Below are 17,699 nucleotides of genomic sequence, written 5' to 3' on the forward strand. Positions count from 1 at the left end.
CTTTTCTGAAGGTGCAGCTCACYACCCTCTGTGTCCCCACATATCTGCTCGTGTCAACAAGGATGGAGGCTGAGGGCAGTGAGTAAAAATCCATTTCCTGCCCTTTCCCACCCACTAGGTGGCAAATGGCACAAGGACAAGCAGCCCAGGTTCTTCTGCACAGGCATTATTGCAATTGCAGGAGAACCAAGCAGAAGGTCTTGTAAGGGAATGGGCGTCTGACCCTGCTGCATGGCCCAGTATTATGATAATTAATTCATTATTATCCAAGCCTTCTGTAACCATCTTCTGCCTTTCTCCCTCAAGCCAGCACAGCCACGTGGCTTCACGGCTTCCTAAGTCATACATGGTGCGCAACAACTGTCAAGTAATAAAAAATAAACACGAGTATAAACAGAAAGCAGGACAAGTGATTGGATGCAAGGAACTGCTCCTGTCTGCCCCAGATGGGTTCTTCAGCTCCAGAGGAAAGACGCCAACGCATCTCTGGAGTCGAAACAGCAAGTTCAGAACGGTTTGTCAGCACTGATGATTTGGGCCAATTTGTCATCAATTCATAAAGAGTGTCTAGTGCTTCATGGAAAAAATCTATATATAGAGACATTCTTGCTTATAGATCGTTTTTTACATTTCTCTTCCTCTTTTTCCTCTATTACTGCTCAGTGGAGCCAACATGCTGATCCAGGATTCAAGTCAGCGGAGATGTCTCTTGGCTCCAACTAATSGTAGTGGGAGAACCTAGCACTTTAACTCTTTCCTCAGCAAAATATAATTAGTGGTACTTTTTTTATTATTACTATTTAATAAATGCTAATAAAAACTTATAAAAAATAAAATATAARAGATATAACAAATATCTTCTTGAAAGGTTTTTAAAACAGCASTGCAGCTTTCCTCTATGCACTTGACTTAAAGGCAGGATAAAAGAACTACCATTATTAACTCCACAAATCATACAGAAATCAGAGTACTTTAATAGAAATACTAATCAAGAAGTAACCAGACAAAGGAAGCTGAGCTTCAACTGACTGAAAAAAACCCAAATACCAAAAACAAGTTTAAGACTGCAGCAAAGCATGAGCTCTGTTAGAGAAATTACCTCTCCTAGAGAGAAGTATCTTATAACTTTGCTGCAACTTTGGTTCTGATGAGAATGCTCATTTATTTCAGGCAGCTTTTAGGGCTTGCCAAGGGGAGCAAGAAGGGACAACGAGCAGCCCTGAGCAGCAAAACTCTCAGTTTCGACGTGCARGACAAGTGCTGAAGTCTGAACACCACAAGCATTTATATTTGTGATAGCTCTGCTTATTTTCTCCTAAATTACTTTTGCACGTGAGCTTTCGGAAGGAAACGTCTCTGCTGATAAAATACCATTTGCTTTCTATGTTGCTTCTTTTGAACAACTGGCGATGGGCCCATCCAATCACACCGAAAGCCACCGAGCAGGGAAACAAAATCGTGCTACTTACAGCACAAATGATCTGGTTCCAATAGATTTGACAAATAAGAGGATTCAATTAGTCTGAGAGCAAATTAAGCATAATCCCATTATATGAATTTATTTTTATTCATGAGATTATCTTCCCTGAACAGGAGACTTCTGGACAGAAACGAAAGATATTTTTAACACTATTTGATAGCATAAATGTTTAAATAAACATTTCTTAATGAGAAGTGGCTCTCCTTCAGCAGAGATCTCTTCTGTGATGCCTATGATGCCTTGGATTGCCTGCTTAAGCAAAGATTCACAGCTAAGTGGAGATGTATGTGTCAAAAGGAATGAGGCAGGTTATTATCAAACAGTGTGGGACAGCAAAGGGTATTCAGAATTCACTAACAGWGTTTCTAGCAGTAATTGATTTAGACAATTCAATGGCAATGCTCTTAAGAGAGTTAATGAACAACAAGTTTGTGAAAATATCTTCCAGTCTGTTCCAGCCTACCTAAGTTGTACCTTTTCATTCTGTCTACTGAAAACTGCTTATAAGACTTTTTTTTTTCCAAAGAGAAAATCCCCTCTAATGTGCATCAGCACCCAAGTTTTTCTCCAGGGGAATGGATTTTTGGTTTTATTTGTGTTTCTACTTGTGTTGTTTTACTTGTGTTTCTAAAAAGCTAGAAGCCATGGAAATAACAAGTTGAAAAATTCCTTCCTGACCATCAGCAGACATTATTTTCCTCTCTTTCCTCTCCCTAATACATGGGGGTTTAAAAATTCTTAGCATTTAAGTTAATATTACAACTTTGTTTTTGGAGTTGCTAAGCAACATCCAAAAAAATAAATGTCCCCGCTCTGAGCTCATGCCTACATTATCCTTCCACTTGCACAGAATTTGTTATAGAAGCTTTCCATGCTGAAATCCTACCACTGATCTAGCAGTGCCATCGTTATTTGGTGTGCTGTACGGAAAACACACACTCTTAACAAGATATCTGAAACATTTTTGCAAGGAAGAAAGCTAAYAGTTCAATTTATTACTGGTGTCTGAGAAGCTTGGTAGATTTTGTCACCTCTACTCAGTTTTTCCCTTAAATCACATGCCAGATATTTAATAAAAGGASATGCCAATTTTCATTATTTAATAATTTTAGCAATGCCTCACCGTGGACAGAATCGCTTGTGTTGTTGTTTTGGTCCCCTCAGCATTTCCTTCCTGAATGCCAGAAGAGACTTATTAAAGAAAATGACTTCCATACATAAGCCAGTAATTGTATTTCAAGCCTAGCTTTGCTTGCTGCTCCACTATTCCTGGTCACTGATGTACTTGATGGATGTCACAGTATTTATTACATTATTAATCACATTGCCAGTTACTGACAAAATTACTAGAGCGAGTAATAAAACCTTGAAAGAATTCAAAATACCCTATGGCTTTTACTTCACCCTGCCTTCCATCGCACTCACATTCAGTTCCTGCTTTTGAAGCTGGAAAAAGTGACTGGATCCCCCTCTCCGCAGGGCTGCCCCACATCCTCCTCAGCTGCTGCCAGCCCTGCTGGACACCTCACCCTGGACCCTCTTTCTTCTGCACTGACCTGAGGTGATGCAGTCCCTGCTCCCTGCGCTCCTGCCTCTGCTCCCACCACCACCAGCTCCAGTCCTAAGGAACCTTAGGTCCTAAGGAACCTTAATGTCCTAAGGAGCATTAATCCTTTCCCATTTCCTGATTTCTGGTGCCCATCTCTTCCCTTCTTCTACTGCATGGCTTTTGCAGGTGGAGCTGTAAGCCACAGGACACAACGTACAGCCCGTCACTAAAATCACTGTCCCCAGGCATGAAGTGTTTTGTTTCAGATTTTATTTCCTTGACACAAACGAGCAGATTATTTGTGCATTGTCATCACACTTTGGCACCGACTCCATCCCTTCTGTGTCCTGCTAATCTCCACACAACGCCACGCCACGGATTAGCTCATCTGCTGTGCCACAAATTCCCAYGGCCACCAGCCACGCGGCTCAGATGCTCCAGGGGGAGAAGGTGGGGAGCGGGTCCGCGACTCCACTGACATCATTTACATGTTTGAAAACAATGCACATGCTGCTAACAAACAATGAGGACCTCCTGTGATCCACTCCAACGTGTGAGGAACGGATCCACCTCTCCATAGGAATGGTGCTAGTGAGAACGTACCTCAGGGAGCTACACTGAGGAGCATCCGAGGAAGAGCTGCTTCTCCTTCCGAAGCGGAGCTCGGTCCACGAGGCTGCAATTAGATCTGCACCTATCACGGAGGCATCGTGCATGATAAAAGGCTGGGTTTGGTAGCTGCTATTTCTATGGCAACRCACAAAATACAGAATTCTTTGAAAGAGTTAGTTAAGGGTCTGTATTCCTCAGTGTTATTCAATCCTTTACGAATAATTTAACCTTGACGGCTGAGGTAAAAAGGAAGTTAAAATGAAGTTGTCAAAGGGCTTGCGCACTGCAGAAACTGTGCAACTGTGAACTCTGCGGAGGTTCGGTCTTCTCCTGGCAATCTGAATATAAACCTCCATATTACCAGCAAATCTGTGCTAGAACCAGATGTTCTGGATCTASTTATACTACTACTATGAAATTCAGAGTTTCAGGGGCAGGGGATGTGTTTCCTTGCACATATGCTCTGCTCCTTGTACAGTAATGCTTCCTTTGCTGGGGCTTAGGACAACATGAAGGCCAAGTAAAGCACCAGTTCTGTATCTTTTCCACACCTAACAAACGCAGTGAAACCCYCTGAGAGGCTCTTGGAAGCCAGCTCAGAGCAGCTGCACGAGCCCAAAGGCCTCCTGTCCAGCCTAGCTCCAGGACCACACTCATCCACGCTGCCAGACTCCTCCCAAGCAACGCAGCACCAGAGCTTCCCCTCTGCTAGGCCATTATTCTGCCTGTTGTGAAGGTGGTGGCAGTTAAATAAATTCACAACAAACATGATGGGTTTTTTTTTAAAAACAGTGAAAGTTTAAGTCATTCTTCTCTTTGGCTGAATTACCATTGCTGTCACAGGAGAGGTTTGACTAGGAGACTTTTACAAGTCATCTTATTTACAAACAATTTGCAATAAATTAGGAAGCTAGATGTACCTGTTCACATTTGCTGTCTGACAACAGTTGTCCCTTTCTCCTTATAAGCACCACAAACAACAAACAAGCATCACATCACGTACATGAAATACAGCAAAACCATGTTCCAGTTAGTACCAATACAATCTACAACGCGTAAAGATATCCTCATGGCTTCTTTTGAGGACAAAAATAGGATCTTCACTTTGCTGAAGAAGAAAGTAGGAAATCCCAACTGCACACACACACACACACACACACACACACACACACACACACACACACACAAAAGGAAATTTGGAAATTTTACAACAAAGGGCAGGCTAGCACCCAGGAAAGAATGAAAGTACCATATTTTCAAATGTATTTAGACATCTGTTATGGCACCAAATACAGACTGAAACCACTGACCAGGCTCTGCATGAGGATATAAAGTGTTGTTCTTTATAAGCTATAATAAAGTTCCCSAAGATGCTCTTCTATCCTGCCACTGCATTACATTAATACATGGCTACACTGCTTTACATTAATACATTAAAATCTACATACAACTCCAGATCTGTATCTACAAGCCCAGAAGTCACACGATGCTTCTATAGTGGGCAGCAGGAAACTGAAAACCCAACGGAGAATGCTGGTCTTGCAGTGCTGCTCACTGAATCATGTGAAAAAYAGGCACCTTAACATAAAGAATTCAAATGGGGGTTGAGGAGAAAAGAGCAGAGCAAGTGCTGTGTTACTCAGTCCAGCTGCTGGGAGATGGAAATTATGCAGAAGGTACAAAGTTTCTGCTGGGATCTGTAATATTCATTTCCAGCACTTTGGACTGAGGAAGACAAAGCCTGAAATAAGACTTGGCCAGAAATTTGGTGTTCAAGAATAGAAAAATTAATTTTATTGCTGTAAATCCTACTGACATCAAGGCAAGTATACAGGAAGTCATGATCCCAACCATCTGTTTATGGATAAAGGAAAAATAAAAAGTTTTTTAATCTCTCCAGATTCTGAGGGAGATGAGAAAAAGCTTAGGAAAAAAAGAAAACACAAATTTGTGAACAATCCTGATTACAACATGATAATCCAAAATATCTCTTATGTTCAAAACTATAAGTGTGTTTCATAATATATATAAAAAAACTCTTCCAGGGTTATTAGAGCCCTAAGGGTCAATACAGGCACATCAGCAGTACAGAATGGTGAAGGTGCATTTTAAYGTATATAACTCCATAAGGTTAATGCATCTGTGCCTATCAACACTAACCTCAAGAACTGCAGCAGAGAGGGGCACTGMAATGCATCTCTAGCACCAGAACAAGCTGCAGTGCAGCTATTTATCCTAAAACTTCTCCAGGGCATAGTTAGTTGCTGCTCATTTTATTAATTATTCAGAAAGGTATTACTGCTTTAATTTGCTTGCTGTGCACACAAAGCAGTAAGTTTGTTTTGTAATGAAACATATCATTGGCATCAGTATATAACAGATGAAGCAGACTGCCTTGCTTTGATACCAGCCTGCTGCTTCTGGCTGTTTCATCTGTGTCAATGAAGCTACTCACAGACTCCAGTAAACGCTGCTGCTTTTCTCCCTTCTCTCCCTGCCCTCCCTCCAGGACAGAAACTGTGGTAATGAAAATACAGATTGTTTATGGTAAACACCCTAAAACACTACTGATGATTTTGGCTGCTGTAATATGCCAATATGCCCAATTTCTGTAGAAACTACGAAAATCTTTGCATTTCCAGCCAGATGCCACTGGGTTTACATCATGTGCTTAGAATTAAGTAGGAGATTCTAAGGATTAGAGRTGTTTCTAATATTTCTGTCCCTTCTCTGCTCCCTGCCCTAAAAGTGAAAGGTGTTTCTGCCCTTTAGAGCACATTATTCTTCACGGAGTRCCGATGAAAGCCACACGTACTCGAAACAAGAACAACCCTTGGCTTGAAGTGGTGCCCTGCAGGCTGCAGCGCTGCCTCGTTGGGGAGACGCTCGCCACGGCAGCGGGCAGGGCATTCCCACCCCTCCATCTCTGGCATTCACTCCATTTCCAGATACACATGTGAAAACTGAAGCCAATAAATGTCTATTAAGGGGAGGCCACAGCATAACTAGCACTGAGAAGCAGAGCTCCTGGAATGCTGCAGCAGGATATGGCTGGTGTGACAGCCCTTCGGGTGCGTGCGTAGCCTGCACGAGACAGAGTAGCTGCTCTGTTCACTACACTGGGGCTGCTCTAACTTGAACTGGTTGGGATGTGGCCAAAACCCTCCCAGAACTGGCATGCTGCAGCCAGGCCTTAAAYGCATCTTTGTTGAACATCTTCAGTGGCAGGGCAGATGTTTGCTCCAGCTCAAGTGTGAGCTGGAAGCCTCAGCATAACATCCTCAATACCTTCCTCTCCAGGGATTCGTGAAGTTAAGTGGCCTGACAAAAACCTTATTTGTGCAGCACTTCTTATGCTGTCCCCTTCCAACATCACTAGCGCTCCCAGCAGTTTCCCATGGAGCAAAATAGTTGGTCCTCCCACAAGACTGGGGACATCAAGCCTGCAGCATTGATTAATTAATGTACTGATCTATACTAATACATCCTAAATGCACAACGGGGTAACTAGCTCGTTACCTGCAGCAGTGAAAATCACATAGCATAGTTAGAGAGAGCTTTTGTGGCCTCGCTGCCGAGGCACAGAAGTTTGGCCATAAGTAAGAAAGCACCATACTCAAAATCAGAAGCATTTTGCTAGCAGTGAGGCACTGAGGAGCTCGCAGCGAGGCAGGCAACAGGCAGCTGACAGGCGGGATTAGTGATGGATGCTCCGTGTGGAGAAAGCAAATGTGAGCCAAATCCCAAGCCTTTCTTTGAACCAGGGAAAACAAAACAGTTTCAGTTTAGAGTCACGAATCAAAATCAGATTCAGGAAGAATATAAGTGGAACACTGCTAGGGCACCTCTAGAAAATTGCCATTTCCTCAGTTAAGGTAAACTCTAAATCCTTTCATCATGCTCTTTCTCTACAATTGCATCTTGGACTACGCTGAAAAACATTTGTTGTTAAGTCCTATGTTTTTACCCTCTAATACATTCAACGGCATCTTGTTTTGGGAATACTGCTGGAAAAAACCATCATCTTTTTCAGCAGAGGCAGGAAGGAAGCCAGAAGGTCATTTCCCTCTTCACCTTCCCTGCTCCCCTCTCCCCTGCACTACATACTGTGGTTTCCCCTCCCTTCTTCTGATGTGGTCACAAACTGCCTCAAACCTTCTGCTTTGCAGGAACAAAGCCCCATTACACGGACCGACATTCCTGGATCCTAATTCTTCTCACTTGCACAGAGCTTCTGCCCTTCTCACCTTCCACTCTCCTGCCTTTTTTCCTTAACCACCAGCTGGTATTTACTTCCAGGGCACAGTGGGAYGGGTGGAGGGAAATAAACCCCCCTTCAGAAGGGCTGCCCATTGTCCAAGGCTAGGACAACATTCTCCTTCATCCTTTCACATCGAAGGTCTCAGACAGATCAGCACGGAATACCAGCAAGCAACMAAAAAGGGTGAGGAGCCAAAAATCACAGATTTCTGGAGGGATTTCTGTGTTCCTGCTCACAACAGCCAAGTTCATCCCGCGTTTTTAAAAAAAAATTGAGTATATTTACCAAACTATGTTGACAAAATCTTTCGTCCTTTCCAATGGTTCATGAATTTTGATTTTCCCTCCCCACATCTTTATTTTTATTTTTATTTTTATTTTTATTTTTATTTTTATTTTTATTTTTATTTTTATTTTTATTTTTATTTTTATTTTTATTTAACATGTATGTACCTTCCTTCCTAGCAGGATGAGCCAATCTCAAAGTCAGTCACAAAACAAGACGAAACCATTATGTTTGCTAATGGGAACCAAGAAACTGAGCCACAGGAACGTGAGCTGGACTGAAGGTCAGAGCTGGCTGCGGCAAGGACCAGACGAGCTCCCGTTCCTCCAGARCTCGGCACAGTGCCACAGCTGGCACCTCTCACTCTTTCTCAGTCTCTGGGTGAAATCAAATGTTCTCAAACCAGATTTAACGAAGTATTTAATATGTGCAAAATGTCATATTTACAATACTTTTTGATACAGCAGTGGAAGGAAATGCTATTCAAGTATAAAGCCGCATTGCTTAATGCAACTCATTGTCTTCTCTGATTTCAGACAGAAAAAGAAAATAGATTTCTGTACAYTCTGGCAAGGACATTAATAAGGCATATGAGGTAAGGCATAACATATGCAGCGAGACACTAATTTCAGACAAACGGAGCCATGTAGGGGACGACAACTACAGGTTACCTACCAAATTTCTGGTCAAACCTCCAGGCTGGGACATGTGCGTTGTGCTTGAGGTTGCTGTTGGTGGGCAGAGGCACCGTCACGTAGATGGGGCCGTTCACGGGCACGGGGCTCCCGTCGCTGGCGAGCAGGTGGACGCTGACGGCCGTGACYGGGGTGAGGTCGTACCTCGTGCTGTTACCTGTTACGAGAGGAGGAATGAATGTGAGGGCCACGTATCTTCCCCAACATTTAGGGCACGCCCAACAGGTTCAGCACCCTGGTACTGGATGGATGTATTTCTCAAGGGAAGGTGATGTCTGGGAGGGRGTATGGGAAGCTTTAGACACAGTTTATAATCAAGACCTGGAGCACAAAGCAGTAGGGATCAAGCTCTGCCTGGAAGAGGTATCACCTGCCTGTCARGCACCTTCCCATCCAAGATGGGCAATTTTTAAGCTACTAGAACATTTGCGAGAGACGCTATACTGAAGACCCTGGAAACGAGGGATGTTAATTCAATATAATTGTACAGGTTCAGCTCTGGCCCAGGCTTTTAGCAGACGTCAAGGAGAGCGTCGCTTTACTGARGCTGGCAGCCCGAGGAGGGATGAAAGGGCAGACCCCGGCACCAACCCTCTGCTTTGATCCTCTCTAAGCTGTGGGGCAGCAGCAAAGCTTCCAGGGGATGAAAGTGCTCAGAAAAGAGGCACTCTGAAGACGGCCATATGAAAAACCACAGAGGTGACAGGGAAAGAAAATAAAAAGAATCAGAGAGAGACGGTTTGGGAATTCAGCTAGGCAGGAGGGGAAAGCTGCCAGGCTACCCAGGCATTTATATTACCAGCTGCACTGGTAATATGTGGTGCAAGATACCATCCCTTTACAGCCTTGGGATATAAAGCAGAGAAAAAGAAGTGAGTTGTGAGGAAAAGGCTGTTCCTTTATTCGTGTTTGTCCACAGCTAGTGCTCTGATATCTATACAGTGTGTATATATATATATATGTATGTGTATATATATACACACATGTATATATATATATGTATATCTGTAATTGCTGTCAGATTGACACTTGGTCCTAAACTCATTTCACACCAACCATCACGCAAGTGCACAGCAGATCTGGCTTCCAATCTCCACCAATCTGAACTATATTAAAACTTGTGATCTACCATAGTAAGGCCAAATGTGCCATTATTAATCTCCTAAAACATCTATTCTGCACATGAAGCTAMATTCAGTGATGACAGGTATCACAGCACTGCAAGATTTCTGTCATGTGCGTTCAATACACAAGTGAGAGATTTGATTACGTTTTTATTTGGGGGGAAGGTATTTTATTTACCGTGAGGTTACTCTGAATGGTAATTATCTTTATGATAAGTCAAATAAACAGCATTTAATTTACAATGACAATATATACTACTTACATTAGCACAGAATGAAATACCAAACAACTTTCCCTGAGGCTGATGTCAGAGAAATAAATTCCTGTTGCTGAACCTGTTCAGGTCTTGGCACACACAAATTCAAAATGTATAACATAAATGTTTCTGGAATCTAAAATTAGTAACTCAAAATAAATTGTGTTTTATATTTTTAGTTTTTTTTTAGAGTTTTAAATTTTGCTATCTTTAGTGTCTTGACAAGACATTATTCGCAGATACCTTGTATYTGCAAATAGATGTTTTCAGCCCACAGAAAAATACTCTGTTGGTGAATTTTYATTTATTCATTTGTTTTGCTTAAGGAACACTGAAACTTCACTCAGTAGTTGGTTGAGTTAGTTAGAATATAAAGAAGCTTCTGAAATCTACTGATCTGTGACAAGGAGAAAATCTTTTAGGGTGTTACCTGGACGTTAGAAAAATGCTCATTAGAGATTTCTCCTTTCTTTTTGTAACTTTTCTTCTTTCTGTTGTGAAGGTAAATTTAAAAATAAAACAATGCTTATGAAACACTCGKATGCTATAAAAAGGGTAACCACATGCACAGATTAAATGGGAGCTGACTTCAATAAATGTCAGCTTTCATTTATCGCTTGCCATTTTTGACATCTGGTGACCTGTAAAAAGCTCTGGAAGTCAGGAAAAAAATCTATTCTTAGACTTGACTCTTTTGCAAAGAAGCCACAAAGCCACCAGGTGTAATGATTATTCGTGAGCTTAGTCCATCGCTGCGGACCACGGAAGCTTTGCTTAGGTTGGTGAGAGGGGTAAGATTGTGTGAAACCGTCCCAGAGCTCATGAATTGCCATGAGGGCACCAGTGCTGGGCAAACAGCAGCTGGCGGCCTTTATGTAGCCTTATCCCTATTTCTGCTTCCTGCCCGGAATTTTTAGGCTTGGTACAGGCCGATTCCTGCACTGAATTTTCACTGCTCTGTATCACCACTTCAACATCCAGCTGGAATTCTGAGAAAACATCTTTTTTCCTCTCAACTCAAAGGGAATAGATTTTAGTTAAAACAAGTCACTCTAGATAAATACTAACCACAAAACTGAAGATATTTTAAAAAAACGGTGACGGGGGTGGGACTTGCTCCAAATGTCTACGGAATTGCAAAGGAACAGAAAAGCAACCGAAAAAACAATAGGTAGCATTCACAAACAGCCTGTATTTTCCTAGACAAATTAATGCTAAGTTGTTTAAAAATTCTAGAATTCGGACGTGCTGTTTTTCTTCTTTTCTTGAGAACGGAAATATTTTAAAATCCCCAGCAGGTGCTGATCTCATTTTTTATCTCCCCTCACAAGGTTTTTCTGGTGAAATTTTTGCCAGGTCACTTAGGGATGGAGAAGATGGGAAAGTCCACCCGAGTTTAGGAATGCAATGTTTCCACACCAGGACTAACTTCTACAGAAACCAGGACATTACATCTGTATCATAGTCCATGTATGAATACATTGCATTCACAAGCTATATTGTACTGTACTGAGTACAGTACAGGCTACAAGGCTCACTCTCAGCCTCTTAGCCCTGCTTTTTTTCCACGTTGTTTTGGTCTTTTGTGTCAATAAATGTCAAATCCAGCCTCACTTGGCTCGAGCTCCCACCACAGCCTGTGGATAGCGGGGACCAGGAGATCCAGGGGGCTCCTCTGCTTGGGAGGAATCGGAGGGGCTGAGCAGCAGGAGATGAAGGGCCAGTTGTGTAACTCGCAGGAAAGAGGCAACCATTCAAAATTTGGGATCTTTTTGACTAATTAAGTCAAGCAAGGGATGGAACTGGGCAGCAGAGCACTGAGCAAGGGACTGGGAGAGAGGAATGTCCCTGTCACGTTCAGCAGGTTTGGAGATGGAAGGGAAGGAGTTGAGGAAGCAGATGGAGAGAGGAGTGAGATCCAGTATGTTCCTTTGTTTTATAAAGGATAAGAGACTGTACATCATGTTTGAGTATAAGCAGCCAGAGAAAAGCTGAGGGCAGGAGTACGGAAGGGAGACACACTTCTGATTGCCACAAAAACAYGACAATGCTCAGATTTGTAGGAAGAAAAGAGGAAGTTTATTTGCCAGCTGTAGCTGAGGTTTAGCTGTCCAGCTCTCTCACGCTCTTTACACACATGCCCCGCTATTTGGCACCACCAGGCCAGCCCACCAGGAGCAMAGGCAGCCCCAGAAGCAGCAGGGAGAGCCTCAGGGGGGTCTGCAGCCTTGTGGGCAGCCGTCCACCCCGGGCCAGCAGCCCCAAGCAGCCAGTTCTGGAGGAGAAACTAGCCTCTCATGAGCAAGGTTTTGCTGATCACCCTTCTGCATCCCCCTGCAAGCCCACTGCCTGCTTCCCACCCCAGTTTGAACACAGAAAACATATTATTCTTCTCCTTTCTGCAGCAGCGTTTTTGTCACTTGAAGATGGTTATGCCCAATTCTTCCACTTTTCTCTAGCCCACCCAACACCAGTTATCTCAATCAAGATTAAATGAGAAGTAACAGGCAGTGGCAGTCATGAAAACATATTGAAGCTCTGAGTTCACTACTTGTTGCCTTTCTACTACAAATTTTCATTTTCCTCTCTTTGGTGCTAAATGAACTCGTGCATCTTTGACTGAAGCTAGATCCAAAAGCACAACACATTTAAAAAAGCCACTGCCACAACTCCGCTGAAACAACAGAACAATCGAGTACTAAATGCTTAATATATGGGCATTTTATTTACTTTTAGGGGGAAAAAGCCCCCACAATTTTATGGTTTTCTGAAGTTAAAACTCTTTCCTTCTTTCACACAAATCTCTGCTTTTAATGAAACATAAAGAAAGGAAAAGGCGACACATTTGGAGATTTAGCTTTAAACTGCAGGTGTAACAAACTTTTCTATTCTCCCACGGCCAAGGAGTCTTCAACTTTTTCTATTCAATGGCTGCATTTCAGGCATGGAGGACCTTGCTACCTGTGCTAACTTAAACGCTGATTTCTATGATTAACATCATCAGCAAAAGAACCAGATGAATGATGCTAATATCACAAAAATTTTAAGTCAAGAAGTGGATGCCCAGACCAACGTGAAACCAAAACCAAAACAGAGCCTTACCTGTTCCATTTCCATCTAATCCCTGCAAATAAGGAAAACTGTCCACTTCCCAGGGCGAACTGGCTGCTGTTAGATAGGCTGTCAAATCGCTGTAGCTCGTGTTCTCTGGTAACTTCACGGATCTTCTCTGAAAGTGAACTTGTGGCTGASTCCGTGCCCCTAAAAAAAATCAAAGGTGACTTGATATCCAGGGAAGACAATATTTAGGAGTGCATCTGTAGTTTTTCCATTACAAATTAAAATAGCTTGAGATGGACAGAGACATCAGAAAGCTACAACAAAAGTGGAGGAAATGCATTTTTAAAAGATTTTGCAACTGCTATTATTTTTCCACAAGTATCACAGAGTAAGACTTTTACGGCATCTAATGTCATAAATTTTCTGACAATTCCTAAGATCGCTTCAAAATTCATGCAACCTTCTTTTAATGAATATCACTGAACCCAGAAATGAATTCAGAGATAATTTATGTAAAAGCTTTAAGAAAAAAAGTTTAACATTATTGCTGAAATTTTGCWTCCTTTGGAATAACTATATGACTAGTGTTTACACTCTTTAAAATGCCATGCTTTAAGAGACCACTACCTGTAGTCTAAATTAACTTGTGTAATTTCCCACTTCATTTTTTACAAAGCTCTGGCCACATTGCTATCTCTAGCACTGAGATAACACTCACTAAAAACACCATATAAAATGATTCCCTCGTCAGAGGTGGGATGAAAACAGTTTCCACATTTTCCCACACACCAAGCATGTCTTTTAAGTAGAACCAGATTACTTGGCCTGCAAAACTTCTCTGTTCTTCTCTGCCTTGTGCAGTTTTACCATTTTTTCAAGATCAGTAGGTGTTATCTGAAGGATCTTTATTGCAACATGATTTAAGACYATTCCATGTCCTGCTTCATTTCATGTCCCATTCAGATCCCACGTTTATAAAGTCCACAGACCTTTTCATTGGATCCTCACTTTTAGCAGAGTTTGGCATCACCCAGCACGGCTCCATCTGCATGTGTGTGTGTACAACATGCAAAACACATCTTAACCCAAGAGCTCTTGTGTTCTCCAGAGCCCATTTGGAATCTCCCCCAAGCGCTCCCCACGCAGCCCAAAATCAAGAGGCAAACAGTCCTGTTGTGAACTCCTACTTGACTACGTGCTTCAAAGATGTCAACTCAGAACAATTTCGCTTCTTTTCCCCCATTAGTCTGACACAGGAGCTTTATGTTACATGCAGCTTGGCTGACAAAAAGATTAAAGAGCCTGACTCAGAACTGCTAAATGCTACAACTGCCAATGTCACTAACTGGGAAAAGGAAATCTTTTGAATTACCTTCTAGCAAGAGCTCTAATTATGGGAAAATATGAAATTCCATAAAGCACACACAAAAAAATATATCAGMCAAAAAGAATTGCTATGCAGGCAAATGAGCATTTCCAAAAAGCTGACCATTAATTGTTTAGCTGTCATTTCTTTAGTAACTTTGCAAGGAATAGCAGTAATACCATTTTTAATTTCTGAAATGTTGAAGTATTTACATCAGGATCTCAAAACGAGCAGTATCCCTAAATGCTGAAGACGGTCATKAAATAACACACGTTGCAAACGGGAAGGAATCTCTTAGCCAATTTCTAAGCTTAAATGGAAAATAACATAAAAGACTAAATAAATTGACTGCAGTGAACTCAGGGGAAGGCTTATCTCCCTAGAGCTTCGCAGCATCCCAGTGGTTTGCGGTACCTGCGGGACAGATCTGCTCAGACACTCAGGAGCTGCTGCCTGTACTGCCGTGTGCRTTATCCACATGCATAAGCATCCACAGTCACAAAAACAACAACAAAAAGACAATACTAGGATTATCACTAACAGCTCAATGCAAAATTAGAGGATTTTCCACTGTCAAAATATCTGGTTAAGATGAATGACTCAAGTTGCCAAGAACTGATATTGTATTTCTGAAGATCCAAGTAATTAAGAATTAAAAAGAAAAAAACTGTTGTTGAGCCTGTTAGAAGAGTCATTTATTGGGAGGTTCTGGAGTTTCTTTTCAGAAAAGATGATTATTTTGTAGTACCTGGGAGAGCTACGAGCTGCTAAATGATAATTTGTAGGGAGTCTGAACGCAAACCTCCATTTCTGGGACACTGCAGACAGCACCAAGTGCTCTTAAGGCTAAACTTGGAGCTGAGGGGACCTGCACTGCAATAGGTTGTGATGTTCATTTTAAGGCACTACTCATTCAGAAACAATTGCCTGTGTAAAAAGGAAGCTTACAATCACTGGCTGTAACCAAACAGCAACTCTGTGCACATATAAAGCCCTCCCATACAATAATTCAGTCTGCAGAATAACTAGCGAGTTCACATGCTGGATAACCAACCTCCTTCATACAGAAACATCCTGAAGAATCCAGGTTCTTTGTCTGTGGCCCTGGACCTCAAGGAAGGCACTTAACCTCTCTCCCTGAGCTAGGAAGAGAAGCATTTGCCTATCGCTGCCTGGCAGATGCTTAATTAGTTAGCATGAGTTTATAGATCTGGGCTAAGTAAAGACTGTACCAGGGATCTGTCTTTACTCTWGTAAGGCTGGCTTTCCCCTTCTTATTACTCAAGATACCTAGCTGTGACTCATAGAGCTAAATCAGACCCCCAGTACATTCAAGGTTARAAGTGTCATGCCAGTCCTGTCTCCACCAGGCAGGAGGCACAAGGGGAAGGACTTCTGGGCACCTGTTATAACATCTTTAAGCAACTTCCTGCCAACAAACCAACCGTGATTCCGTGGAAATGCTGCCCTTTCCAGCTTCCTGGTGCACAACCATCTCCAAAGTGCCTCTGAGCAGACATTGTAGGTGTGCCACAGGGAGCCACACTGTTGTCTSAGCCTCAATCTGTGCTAAGCAATGATTGAAGCATCATCAGCCCCTGCTGATTGCTCCTATGTAAGAGATAGGTAGAGCATTTCCACACAGCTCCTCTCCTCTGGACACCAGTGCTGGGCTTCTCCTTGTGCTGGGTTACATAACCTGAGCAGCTCCGTGTCTGGCAGGCTCCTGCCCCTGCAATTACTGTCAGAACACAGCAAGCAGCTTGTGATCCCATCACTAAAATGAAGCTGGCTGCATCAATTCAGGCAGACCTCTCAATTGCATAATAAGTTGCTTGCCTGATTAGTTATTCAAAGGGAACTGGTAACTAACTGTACAAGGCAGGTCTTTCTTTTGCCTTGATTGGTGCTTTAAACAGCAGTGTTCCCAGTCTGTTCCTAGTATAATGAGTTCTGTTCTGTTCTCATTTTTCCTCTATGGTAACTCCTGATCATCTCTTCTGAAGCAGCTCAGAGTTACTGGGAAATAAATTGGACGAAAAACAGAAAGAAAAACTAGGTCACAAGGATTCTGGATCAGGCTTAGAGAGGTCCCATTCAAACATGGTACAACATTCAGGCTGTCTTTCATTTAGGTATCATCATAACAGAATTCCCAGGAAAAGGAGTATGGGCTGGTCCCATAAAGTAGTTTTTACTGTACAAGAATGAGAGTTTGAATAAATTACAATTCTTAGAATACTTTGGGTAACATTTCTCTATTTTTTTTCCCTTCTCTGCTATGCCAACATGGACGCAGAATTTGTCGCATTATTCTAATTTTAAAATATACTGAAACCTCCTGAAGGGGCCAGTAACACATCCATGACACGGCACAACTGCTAAATGTTCCTCTAGCCCTTTAATGTTCCCTGAATTTTCAAGAAAGGAAGTTATAAAAATGAAAAGATTTTTCTTTTTCAGGGAATTGCATAATATGAGCACATTTGAGAAAGATTATTTAATACAGCAGGATACTGTTGGTAAACAATGTTTCATGTTTTGCTGACTGGAATCCCTTGTGTTTTAACATACTGCATAGTCCACCTAATTTGCCCCATYAGATCATGTCAGCTCTCATACTGCAGAATATACGTACCCCAGCTGTGTTGTTATGTAGCTCCTTCGGAGTGTTCCAGCAGCTACATAATTTGTTTAGTGCTTTCAGCCTCAGTCATATCTAGTGCTCTCATTAATGAAAAGCCTATTGTGTCTGGATGGATTCTAACCATAATAAAGGATGCCATTATATTCCCTCAGATAAAACAAGGTTACCTTAAAGCATTATTGAAAGTAGTAGCCTCCTGTCTACTGGATCTCTGCTAGAGTTCAGAACGATGGTATTGATACTGCATGTGAAAAGCTAATACAGCTTAYGAGTAATAGAAATGCTAAGAGGAAGGAAGGCCTCCTGTTAGGGGTTATTAAGGTATCTTTAAGACCTTCTGTTCTTTTGTTAAGAGACTTAGCT

The 17,699-nt window shown here is 42.1% G+C and overlaps 1 protein-coding gene across 1 annotated transcript in view; it reads right to left on the minus strand.

The window, feature by feature from the left end:
• FAM171A1 (family with sequence similarity 171 member A1) overlaps window positions 1-17,699 on the minus strand; it is a 101,212-nt gene that overhangs the window by 10,047 nt on the left and 73,466 nt on the right. The window contains exons 5-6 of the mRNA XM_026039380.1: window positions 13,366-13,524; window positions 8,863-9,039 (exon numbers count right to left, since the gene is read on the minus strand). Of these exons, the coding sequence (XP_025895165.1) occupies window positions 8,863-9,039; window positions 13,366-13,524 (336 nt within the window). The remainder of the gene's footprint in view (window positions 1-8,862; window positions 9,040-13,365; window positions 13,525-17,699) is intronic.

This window comes from Nothoprocta perdicaria, unplaced genomic scaffold, assembly GCF_003342845.1.
Source record: "Nothoprocta perdicaria isolate Ctin4 unplaced genomic scaffold, notPer1 scaffold_23, whole genome shotgun sequence".
NCBI lineage: Eukaryota > Metazoa > Chordata > Aves > Tinamiformes > Tinamidae > Nothoprocta > Nothoprocta perdicaria.